The sequence below is a fragment of the Urtica dioica genome, chromosome 5 (genome assembly GCF_054948205.1).
Source record: "Urtica dioica subsp. dioica isolate 48M chromosome 5, U.dioica_male_clone48M_v1_H2, whole genome shotgun sequence".
NCBI lineage: Eukaryota > Viridiplantae > Streptophyta > Magnoliopsida > Rosales > Urticaceae > Urtica > Urtica dioica.
The window spans coordinates 26,403,289-26,415,511 of NC_142760.1; the positions used below are offsets into that span (position 1 = coordinate 26,403,289).

The 12,223-nt window shown below is 40.5% G+C and overlaps 1 protein-coding gene across 1 annotated transcript; it reads right to left on the reverse strand.

Moving 5' to 3' along the window:
* Window positions 1-2,101: 2,101 nt before the first annotated feature.
* LOC149397666 (class V chitinase-like) lies at window positions 2,102-4,099 on the reverse strand. Its single transcript, XM_089615535.1, has 2 exons — window positions 2,947-4,099; window positions 2,102-2,324 (listed from the first exon to the last, which is right to left on the reverse strand). The coding sequence occupies exons 1-2, from the start codon at window positions 4,058-4,060 to the stop codon at window positions 2,302-2,304; spliced, it is 1,137 nt and encodes a 378-aa protein (XP_089471661.1). The 5' UTR covers window positions 4,061-4,099; the 3' UTR covers window positions 2,102-2,301.
* Window positions 4,100-12,223: the final 8,124 nt, after the last annotated feature.

Below are 12,223 nucleotides of genomic sequence, written 5' to 3' on the forward strand. Positions count from 1 at the left end.
TCATTTGAACCGATAGATTTTCAGTGTCAGCTCTTTAGTGGAGTCAGTTGGCATTAAGCTAAACTTGGAAAAGGTTTGTGAACTTTTGAGTCCAAGTGTTTAGCTCAAGCTTTGTTCATTTGGGTCCATGAGGTCACTGTCACGAATCACATTGATAGGAATAGTTAAACTGGAAGCTAAGTCAAAACAAGAACGAAAATAGTTAAAAGGGTATTTTTGTCTTTTGAGACATAGGATGAAATGAATGTCAATAAATTTTTTGACAAGTTCATTTGATGACTTAATGTCACTCGGCCATGACTTTATTATTGGGCCTTGTGAATTAATTTCATTTCATAAGAATTTTATTGAAAATTCTTAATGGGCTTTTCTCATGTTGTCATGAACATATGAAGAAGCTTCTAGAAGCTCCTTTTAGATGAGAGATGGGCGCCCAAAATACCCAAGAGAAAGAGTTTATTTTGTGCATAAATGTATTTAGATACTTGCCAAAAGAAAAAGAGGAAACAAATTTTGCATATGGGATGCATAAAGAATCGGCCATGTTGAGAGAAAAGGCAAGCCTTGAACAAAATAGGAAACAAATCAAGGCTTCTAGAAGCCCTTGTTGGCCGAGTGTCTCAATAAGGAAAAGAGGAAATTGGCTCATGAATATGTGATATTCTATAGAAGAGGAAACTACCTTATTGAAGGTGAGACCTCTCCTATAAATAGGAGCTTAATTTCTTCACATTTCATTCATCCAAGTTTAAGAGATTTGAGAGACTCTCTCTCTAGAACTTGTGGCCGAAAATCCTCTCTCTCTCTCTAGTTTATTTTCGATTTTTTCTTGTCTTGGCACCTAGGTCCTCACTCGACCTAGTGTTTAGCTCTGCGACTTCGAGACTCGTTCTTAAGTCGTAGTGTTTAAAAGTGCCCACTCACTGATTCCTTCTTTTCGAGTGATTTAGTGATAGAAACTTTCGTGGTTGCTCGAGGTGCCGAGGAAAGAAAGAGAGACGTGCTGCGAGGGGAGACGAGCGTTGCAAACTTTCCAAAAGCTTCTTCAAGTTCAAGCTTCAAGAAAGGTTAGTAAACTCTTAGCTCATATTGGTTTTTAATTACATGTACTTGCTTCTTTGTCTAGGTTAGTAAAAGCTGTTTTACTTATAAAAGAAATTTTTTAAAATTCCGCCGCTTAACGAAGCGTTAAACTTTTTCTTAAACCCTAGATCAATTCCAACAAGTCTGGGATTGGGTCCCATCATCAAAAATCAATAATTTAATACCATTACTTGGTTGTATACTATAATCCAATTTGGTGAAATTAGGCAACTTCCAACCCAAACAAAATAAATCATTGACTAAGTTCCACCACTTGACGGTAGCAACCAACGGCATTAGAATCCACGTGGCGTCGTGCGGCTCATGTCTGGTGATTCTGTTCCTCCAGAGCTTCCGGTGACTCCAAAGCGCCGCCGCGGAAAGATGCCTACACTCCGATGCACATCGTCGGAGACTTTATCGGAGTTCTTGATGGGGTCGGGATCGACAAGGTCTTCGTAGTGGGCTACGATTGGGGGGTTATGATTGCATGGTACTTCTGCCTCTTCAATCCTGATCGGGTTAACTCCGTGGTCAGCCTCAGAATCGCCTAATTTTCCATACGCCCTGATAGAAACTTTCTCGATGGGTTTAAGACTTTCTTCCGGAAGGATTTCTATATCGTCAGGTTTCAGGTGAGTCACCTCGCTCGCTAAACCTTCCTGATTTCGATTAGATTTAGATATTGTTTGTATGGGCTTTCTTTTTTTCTTTTTTCTGAGGGTGAGGATTAAACTCACGATCTCTACTTTGAAGTGGTGTGTAATTACCAACTACGATGCAAATAGTCTATAAACTATGTACGTTTAAATTTTAGCTTAATCAATTATATATATAATACAAACTACTACTGGCTAGAAATTTAGGATTAAATTATGATGATTAAACAATTCATATGATATTTTTGAATAATAACTAAACTATAATTAAAATAAATGGAGCCATTCAGATTTTTCTTAATAATCTATAGGGTGGCCCTTCCATATGCAGACTAATCTACCTCCAAAACCCTTTGAGATACGTACGCAAAAATAGGTTGATATATAATCGAAAAAGAACCAAATAGTAGAATACTCGTTATGCATAAACCATCATCCTTTGCTTTGCATAATATGAAAGTAAATACAAGGTGTTATTCTGCAACAATTTATTACTATATATATATATATATATATATATATATATATATATATATATATATATATATATATATATATATTAGGCTCCCCACGTGCGAAACGCTGCAAATAGAGAAATAAAATGAATTAAAACAAAAAATTTATCTCATTTTACACATGATTTTAAACTGAATTTGTTGTTATTAATAGCCTTAATGATTATAATTTAGAAGAAAAAAAAAACTCTCAAATATTTATTAAAAAACAACTGGACATAAAAATATATATTCTTTTTACATAGAAGAGGTATAATTGAGAGAGAGATTGTGTCAGTTTTTCTTCTACCACAATTTATCATTAAAAAAATTAGACATTAAATATAAATAAATAAATACACATTTTTAATTTTAAATAAATATATAAATAATTAACAAGTTTTATAGTGTTTTACATATAAGAAGTGAAAGTAAAAAATAAAAAAGGATATTTGAAAGAGCATTGAAAAAATAAATAAATAAATAAATAAAAATACCATAATTGCTAGTTTCCATCGACTTATGATGCCACCTTTCGACGTATAAGGATAAGGAGAGAGAATTCATAATACATAAGCAATGCTACACACCATGTGTGCATTTCGATTAATAAGAAACAAAATGTTTAACGTGTTAGTTTGATGATTGTTAGTTACTTGTAGTCGTATGATTATATAAATAAGTAAATAAAAGGTTTAAATATCCCAAACCTGCTGAAGAAAGAACGTTGTTGGTATCAGCTCCAAGCTGCCATGCAAAGTAACCAAGCAACCGCATCCCCTTCGCGTAAATAACTTTGGTGGAAATACTCGTCACATCATCAAACCCGATCCAAGTTGTCCCCGAATAGCAGTAGTGAGTCACCGCCGTCGAGTCATACACACACCTCGTCGAGCTCTGCCCAGCAAACACCCTTATCTCATCATACCATACCGCCCCGCTCGGCGGCGATATCGCCGCCCCATTTGCCGGAGCTGACAGTCCATTCATCGCAGGATCCATGAGCCGCCATGAGTAGCCATAGAAAGGGAGTCCCAATACAATCTTCCCAGCCAAAAAACCCGACCCCAGCCAGTTGACGATCCCATTGTGGGTGTTGACTATCCCGGGTGCCGAGGCGTACAGCCCTGCCGGAGCGTTGGTGTAGTCCGGGGACCACCCGGGAGCGTAGAAATCATAGGCCATTATGTTGATCCAGTCCAGGCTGTCCGACATCTTTCTGACTGGATGGGCGACGGAATAGTGGTCGGAAGAGTAAAACACCGCCGCGGTGAGAAGCAGCGCCGGGAGGCTCCTCAGGCGAGCGTCCTTGGTGACGGCGGTCCTCCACTCAGTGAGGAGCGAGCCGAAGTTGGCCATCTCGGCCTTGGTCGCCGGAGACTCCCAGTCGAGGTCGAGGCCATGGAAGCCGTTGGATCTCGCGATCGCGATGGAGGAGTCGATGAAGGCTTTGCGGCGGTGGGATCGGCGGGCCATGTGGGCGAAGGTGGAGGCATTGCTGTTGCCGCCGCCTATGGAGAGGAGGGTTTTGACGTTAGGGTTTCTGAGTTGGACCGTTCGGGTGAAGGAGGAGAAGTCGGCGGAATTGGCGGGGGAGATTGTGGCAAGTGACGTGACGGGATCGAGGTCGAGGAACGCGCAGAAGAGGTGGGTGAAGAGTGATGAGTTTATGGAGGTCGCAGGAAAGGCTCTTTGTGGGAACCAGTAAGCGGCTTTGACGACGGTTGGGGTTGCCGCCGTGGCGTTTTGGAGGGTGGTGATGATGATGAGGAGAAATAAGAGAATTGTTGTCATGGAGACATGTTTAAAGGGTATGGAATCCATGTTATCGTGAAATATTTTGAACTTATTGGAGAGTCTGTTGTTGATGGGTTATAATGTGGTGATATAATTTATAAAAGATATTCCACTGAGAGATGGTCTCACTAGTGTGTAGAAAGATATTTTTGTTTAAAAGTCACAAATATTGACTTAGTATACGAATACACGGACTAAAATGGTTTATCCTGGTTAGTCAAAGTAACTTCTAGATATGGGCACGGCAGGAAATTTCCATGATCGCCACAAAACATTTTTTGTTTTGTTTATATTATAAAAACTGATATGACCAGGGCAAAACGACCTGACTTCATATTTGTTGATTTAACAATTCTAAAGACGTATCATAAAATTGAAAGTGAGACGTCACTCCGCTGAAAATTTAGACATTTACCTAAAATGATAAAGAAAATAAAATGCTGAACGCGTTCTAGACATTTGATGTAATTTGAACGTCGTATGTGATAGTGTTTTGTGAAATTAATTATTAGATAGATTAAAAATTTTATTGCTAATATATTATTTTTAAATTGTAACAGTTATTATTTATTAATGTTTATAGACTATCTTTTTAATTTTTTTCATTTTTAGGATCTATTTTACTTTGTACATTAAATTTCGTTTACGAAGAAAATAATCTCAAATTTAAAATTAAAAAAAAATTGTTATAAAATGGATTTAAAACAATCAATATGCTAATGTTGTACTTTATAAACACTATTCCTATAACTTTTTTAAATCAAAGACTTGGGACAGATATAGAGTGAATAACCGAGAAATGTTGCAATTTAAAGTAATAATAATAATAATATTATTATTATTATTATTACTACAATTATTTGAGTAATTAAGCCACCAAAATGTGAACATTTACAATTATTAGCATTTCATTTATGTCCTTAGAGTCTAATGGTTATTGTTATTGCTCGAAAATTAATCAACACTTAAACCAGAGTGGTTTGATCCAGGGCCAAACCATGTGACCACACTAAGGACAAAATGGTACGAATCCCTTCAACTCCAAGCTCCGTGCTAAGGTTTTGAGCTTTGTTCGTGAGTTTTGCTCCACGTTAAGCTCTAGCTATGGGTTAAGCTCCAGAAAAGAAAACACTTTGAGCTATTGGGGCGCGGAGGCAATGCCTCTTGTGCGTGCTCCAATGCTCAACATTAGTGTGATTGCGTTAAGCTCTAGCTATGGGTTAAGCTCCAGAAGAAAAAAAAAAAAAAAAAAAAAAAAAAAAAAAAAAAAACTCTTTGAGCTATTGGGGCGCGGAGGCAATGCCTCTTGTGCGTGCTCCAATCACTACTACATATATAGTTTTCCGGTGCGGATGACTTTTGGGTGCGACTTTTCGCACCTAAAAGTCGTACCAAAAAGACTTTCAGGTGCGAATAGTCGGACCCAAAAATCAAATAAGCGCTGGAAAATTTTCGCGAATTTTTGTGAATTTGGGTGCGACTTGTCGCACCCAAAAGTGTGTTAATACTTTTGGGTGCGACTAAGTCGCACCTAAATGACCTAAATTTTTCCGCGGCCAACTTCCCCCCTTTTTTTTACAAATATCATTGGGTGCGACTTTGTCGCACCCGAAAGCACTGACACAAGTCATTGGTCGCACCCACTGATACCTTTGGGTGCGACAAAGTCACACCCAAATTCAAAGTTCTATATAAATTAAGAAGTTGCTCGGTTTTCATTCTATCCGAGCCAAACACCCAAAAAACTTATTATCTCTCTCCGATTTCTCTACTGCGATTTCTCCGACCTCCACTACACTCCGAACCCCGTCGCCGCCACCACTCCGACCGCCACCACTACGCTCTCTCCCTCAGCCTCCGACCGGTCCTCCGACGACCAACCACCTCGCGCGACCCCTCTCAGCCTCCGACCAGTCCTCCGACGAACAACCACCTCTCAGCCTCCGACCAGTCCTCCAGACTCTGAACGGCCTCTTCTTCGCGCGACCCCTCGAGCCAGACTCTGACCGAGACGAACAACCACCGCGCCGTGAGCCACCGAGACGCCGGACCAAGAGGAGATCTCCGGGAAAAGAAAGCTGAGTCGTGTTCTTCGTCTCCTTCATCAAGGTAAGGATTCAAAATTTCCTCTGTCATGAAATCCGAAATTAGGGTTTATGAAGTGGATTTGGGGCTTTGTGATTCTGAGATTAAATTGATGATTTTTGGATTCGTTTTATGCTCGGATTTGTGACCAGCCGCCCCTCCACGACCAGCATCGAGCCGGCCAGCCCCGCTGCAGCCCCTCCGACGACCAACCCCTCCGGCGCCTCCGCTGCAGCCCCTCCGACAACCAGCCCCTCTGTGACCAGCACCGAGCCTCCGTTGCAGCCCCTCCGACCAGTCCCGAGCCTCCGACCAGCCCCTCCGACCAGCCCCTCCGACGACCGGTATTTTTCATAATTTGATTAGTATTTTGATTAGAAGTTTAGTTTATAATTAGTTAGTTAATTTATAATTGATTTGTAATGATTTAGTTAGTTAATTGAAATTAGTTTATAATTGATTTGTAATTAATTTATTAATTGAAATTTGTTCTAATTAGTTTTAGGTTGTTTAGTTTAATATTTACATGTTTAGGTTGTTTAGTTTTGATTAGTTTAGGTTAATTGAAATTTTCAAATTGAAATTGTAATTAGTTTAATAATATGTTTAGGTTGTTTAGTTTTGATTGGTTTAGGTTAATTGAAATTGTCAAATTGAAATTGTAATTAGTTTAATAATATGTTTAGGTTGTTTAGTTTTGATTAGTTTAGGTTAATTGAAATTGTCAAATTAGTTTAATGATATGTGTTAAATTGTTAATCATGAAATTAAAATTAGTTATGTTATTGTATAATTTAGTTTTATTTCACACATTTTTTTATAAATGAGTTGAGATTATTGTATTTTTGTTTTAAACGAGCCACGGAGGTTCTGTTTAGGGTTTAGTTGATTATTAGGATAGTTTTGGATGATTTGTATATGCTTTTAAATGAGTTTGCAGGTTTTTGGTTTGTTAGTATTATAGGGGAAACTCTGTCGAAATTTAGATTGAGTTTCCAGTCTATTATTCTCAAAACCCTAATTTTTTCAATTCGACTTCAAATAACATAAAATTCATAATCTCATCTTCATTCATTGATCTTTGTCACGTAGCAATAAGTAATCGACTTCATTCGTCTTCGTCACTTAGCAACAACTCTTAATAATTGTTCGTTTTCCCTTTCGTTTAGTGAAATCAATGTCCAATCCAAGTAGAGATTGGATCACCGAGAACAATCGGTTGTCCTTGCAGTATAAAATCGGAGTTAATGAATTTATCCGCGCTGCAAGAAGATTTTCGAACGATAATTACGAATATCGATGTCCTTGCAAGCCTTGCAACAATGTGAGATGGCACGACATTGGGGTTGTAAGGCATCATCTGCTAAACAAAGGGTTTACCCCGGGCTACACAAAATGGTATCATCGTGGCGAGGTCGTGCGTTCCGTCGGTCATCTTGAAGAAGTTCCCATCGGAGAAACAGCCAAGAGAGGAGTAGGAGGAATACATGCTGCTGTGGAGGATGTAAGAGATCACCAGGATTTCGATGGTGTTACGGAGCCGGCTCCGAGCGATGTGCGTGCGGAGGAGCAAGTGGAAGACTTGTTCGCTGAGTTGGAAGCGGAATTGTACCCTGGATGCAAGGAGTTTTCGTCGTTGTCATTCTTGGTTCAGTTGATGCACCTTCAAGTCACAAACCATTGGATGAACAAGTCGTTCACAGAACTGCTGCAGCTTTTGAGGAAGTCTCATCCAGCCGGTAATCGAATACCGGAGAAGCACTACGAGGCAAAAGCAAAGCTAAAGCGTTTTGGCATGGGATACAAGATGATCGACGCGTGCATTAATGACTGTGTCCTATTCCGAAAACATCTCGCGAACGTCGACGTGTGCCCGATATGTAACGAGAGTAGATGGAAGCCAACTGGTAAGAAGATACCGCAAAAGATATTGCGATATTTTCCTTTGAAAGATCGATTGAAGGGACTGTACGCATCTCGACACACGACGCTTCATATGCAGTGGCACGAAAGAGATCGCGTCAGGGAAGCTGGCGTTCTACGACATCCTACGGATGGTACAGCGTGGAAGAATTTGGACGAGAGATACCCAGGTTTTACTGCAGAATTTGAACGTGCGGCTTGGGCTAGCTGCGGATGGATTCAACCCGTTTGGGGATATGAATCTATCATACAGCATGTGGCCTGTAGTATTTACGGCGTACAACTTGACGCCTTGGTTGTGCATGAAGAAAGAGTACCTGATGCTCACGCTTCTGATCCCGGGGCCTCATTCACCAGGAAAAGATATGGACGTTTTTTTTGCAGCCTGTGGTTGAAGAGCTGAAAGAAATGTGGGAGAATGGAGTCCGCGTTCGTGATGGAGCCAAAGATGAAGTGTTACGGTTGCGTGCCGCGTTACTTTGGACGATAAACGATTTTCCGGCTAGATCGTATTTATCGGGATGGAGCGGCCAGGGGTATCTTGCTTGCCCTACGTGCAACTTTGACACGCCGTCCCTAAAAGTCAGAAACAGGATCGTCTACTACGACCATCGTCGGTTCTTAAAAAGGGGTCACCGATTGAAGAAAAGCAAAGATCACTACAAAGATAAGCACGAGAAACGAAATAAACCCGAGAAGTTGACTTCGCAAGACATACTCGCTCAGTTGGCTGGTGTTTCTTGCACGACTACTGGAAAACACGCTGCCTCTGTAGGCAAAAAACGAAAGCGAGCTGAGTGCGAACTGAATTGGACCAAGAAAAGCATCTTTTACGTGTTTCCGTACTGGTCTGAGTCGCAGTTGAAACACAACATGGACGTGATGCACGTAGAGAAGAACGTGTGTGAGAATCTTCTCGGGACGATGCTCAGCTTGGAAAAGAAGAACTATGACACCGAGAAGGCGAGGCTTGACTTGATGGACTTGGGCATCAAGACCGCTTTGCACTTGGAACCAAATGGGGGTGGGTATTAGAAACCGCGAGTGTCGTACGTTTTGACCCTTGAGCAGAGACAGCGATTTACAGAGTACTTAAAATCTGTCAAATTTCCCGATGGTCTCGCTGGGAATTTAAAAAAAATGTGACAACTGATGGGAAGCTCACAGGTTTGAAGTCGCATGATTGCCACGTGATCTTGCAAAGATTGTTGGCTGTTGGTATTCGTCCTTTTGTGCCACAACCAATACATGATACGATCACTGAGCTTTGCAACTTTTTCAAGTTGATAAGTTCGAAAACATTAAGAGCCGAAGATCTTAAAAAGCGCAAGAGTCTATCGTCGAGATCTTATGTAAGCTTGACATGATATTTCCACCTGCTTTTTTCACGATCATGGTTCACATGGCGATGCATCTACCAGAGGAAGCGTTGCACGGCGGCCCGGTGCATATGCGGTGGATGTACCCTTTTGAGAGATACCTTGGGACGTTAAAACATTTTATCAAAAATAGAGCTAGACCAGAAGGCTCTATTGCAAAAGCTTATGTTGTAGAAGAAGCTCTAACGTTCATTGCAAGGTATATTGAAGATAAGAAAGTAGTTGATGAAGTTCAAGTGCTAGAGCTCTCCGTTTTTCGATGCGAGATGTGTGTGCCTTATGGGATGATGAACGCGATAGTATTAGACGATGAGCAAAGAGAAAAAGCGGAGTGGTACATCTATACCAACTGTCCTGAAGTGGATCCGTATTTGGTGTAAGTAATCGATCCACTTGCTTCTCTAAGTTATTTCATTGTTGTATTTTGTTTAAGCAATGTTTTAAACAACAGCGAGCATTTGGATTTCCTAAACGAATCTGGAGTTCGCGATATTGAAGCAGAGCATAGAAAGGGATTCAAAGATTGGTTTGCGAACAAGGTAATAACACAATAACCCGTTTTTTTATAAACACACAAGTGCTAACCAATACTTTGTTTCGTAATAACCAGATTTTTGAAATGAAAGCTAGTGGCTCTGACGTGTCTGACGAGATCTACTCACTTTCTATCGGTTCCCTTCAAGTCGCTTATCAATATCCATGCTGCTTTGTTAACGGCGTGAAGTTCATTACTCATCGTCGCGATAATCAACGAGTCACTCAAAATAGCGGTGTATGTGTGCATGTGGATGATTTCACTTACTACGGTCGGATGGAAGACGTCATGGTGATGAATTATAGGTACGACTGTCGTGTTGTATTATTCAAATGTATATGGTACAGTGACAAGCACGATTCTCGGCGACTAGTTCACAACGATAAGACTACTGGAGAAACGAGTGCTTTTACTGCGAAACAGTGGTTTACAGAGGAGCCGTACATACTCGCAATTCAGGCGAAACAAGTCTTTTACATCAAAGATCTTGTTTTAGGTGGTAACTGGGAAATCGTTTAGGAATGCAATCATCGAGGGATTTGGGACTTTCCTGAAGTTGACCCCACCACCTCAGTCTCGATTCCGTTGACAATAGAATTGTCAAACATCATCGACATGAAATCGAAGATGCTGAGCTAGTAAATATCGTTGACGATGGTGAGGAAGATGATGATGATCATGAGGAATGCATCGTTTTTTAGGGAGAAGATGTTGATGTTGACGTTGATATAGGTAGTGATGACGATGAATGAGAACTATCTATGTAACCACGGTTTTCCTCCGCCATATGTGAGGTTTTATAATAAAATATATCCGTGGTGTCACCCACGTTTTTGTATGATGTTGTTCCCTTTTGTTTTGTGATGTATGTTCACAAATGTTGTTTTATTTTATACGATGTCAATTTACAAATGTTGTTTTCATTTTATAGGATGTCGACCGCTTCAAATTCTGGTGGAGATTCGCCACAGAGACCGGATTCTCAAGGTCCGCCACAGAAACCTGATTCCCAAGGTCCTAAGAAATCAAGGGGACCAACAACCGGCTCGACGTCGGCGCGAGCAACACATGGTGTACCTGGTGCGAAGGTGGTCAAGTGGGACCCAATAAACCAAACATTCTATCAAGACACACGGAAAGAAAATAAAAAGATTGGACTATTTAACAACTGCCTCGGTGCTTTGGTGAAAGAACATATCCCGCCTACGACTCGTGATTGGAGTGAAGTGACGCCCCAGACGTTGGCTGCTATTTTGAGCGCACTTCATTCCGAATTTAGATTTGTGTACAGGGATCCTGGTGTTGGAATCGATCTAGGGTTTGAGAAAATAATTAACGCTTCGGTAAGCGGCGGAATTTTAAAAATTTTCTTTTACAAGTAAAACAGTTTTTACTAACCTAGACAAGTGCAAGTACATGTAAATAAAAACTAATATGAGCTATAAAAGTTACTAACCTTTCTTGAAGCTTGAACCTTGTAGAAGCTTTTGGAAAGTCGCAACGCTCGTCTCCCCTCGCAGCACGTCTCTCTTTCTTTCCTCGGCACCTCGAGCAACCACGAAAGTTTCTATCACTAAATCACTCGAAAAGAAGGAATCAGTGAGTGGGCACTTTTAAACACTACGACTTAAGAACGAGTCTCAAAGTCGCAGAGCTAAAGACTAGGTCAAGTGAGGACCTAGGTGCCAAGACAAGAGAAAACCGAAAATAAACTAGAGAGAGAGAGAGGAAGGGGCGGCCAAGTCTAGAGAGAGAAGCTCTCAATCTCTAAAACTTTGCATGAATAAAAAGTGTGGAATGAGGCTCCTATTTATAGGAGAGGTCTCACCTTCAATAAGGTAGTTTCCTCTTCTATAGAATATCACATATTCATGAGCCAATTTCCCTTTTCCTTCAAAGAGGTGCACGTCCAAGACAAAACAAGTAAGTCCTTGGATTTGTTTCCTCTTTTGTTTGCTTCTCTCTTGACCACATTTGGGCGCCCACCATGTTTCCTCTTAGGGGAAATTTGTTTCCTCTTTTTCTTTTGGCAAGTATCTTGATACATTTATGCACAAAATATTCTCTCTTCCTATGGGTATTATGGGCGCCTATCACCTTCTAGAAGGGGCTTCTAGAAGCTTTTCCATTTTGTTCATGACAACATGAAAAAGGCCCATTAAGAATTTTCAATAAAATTCTTATGAAATGAAATTAATCCACAAGGCCCAATTAATCATATTATGGCCGAGTGACATTAAGTCATCAAATGAACTTGTCAAAAAATTT

What these genes read in the sequence shown, in the direction of transcription:
- LOC149397666 (XM_089615535.1), bottom strand. Translation starts at nt 4,060, where the DNA reads ATGGATTCCATACCCTTTAAACATGTCTCCATGACAACAATTCTCTTA. An exon ending in CAACGTTCTTTCTTCAGCAG is followed by an intron (nt 2,325 to 2,946) that starts GTTTGGGATATT and finishes CTCTATTTGCAG; the next exon opens with CGTTTCGCACGTGGGGAGCC.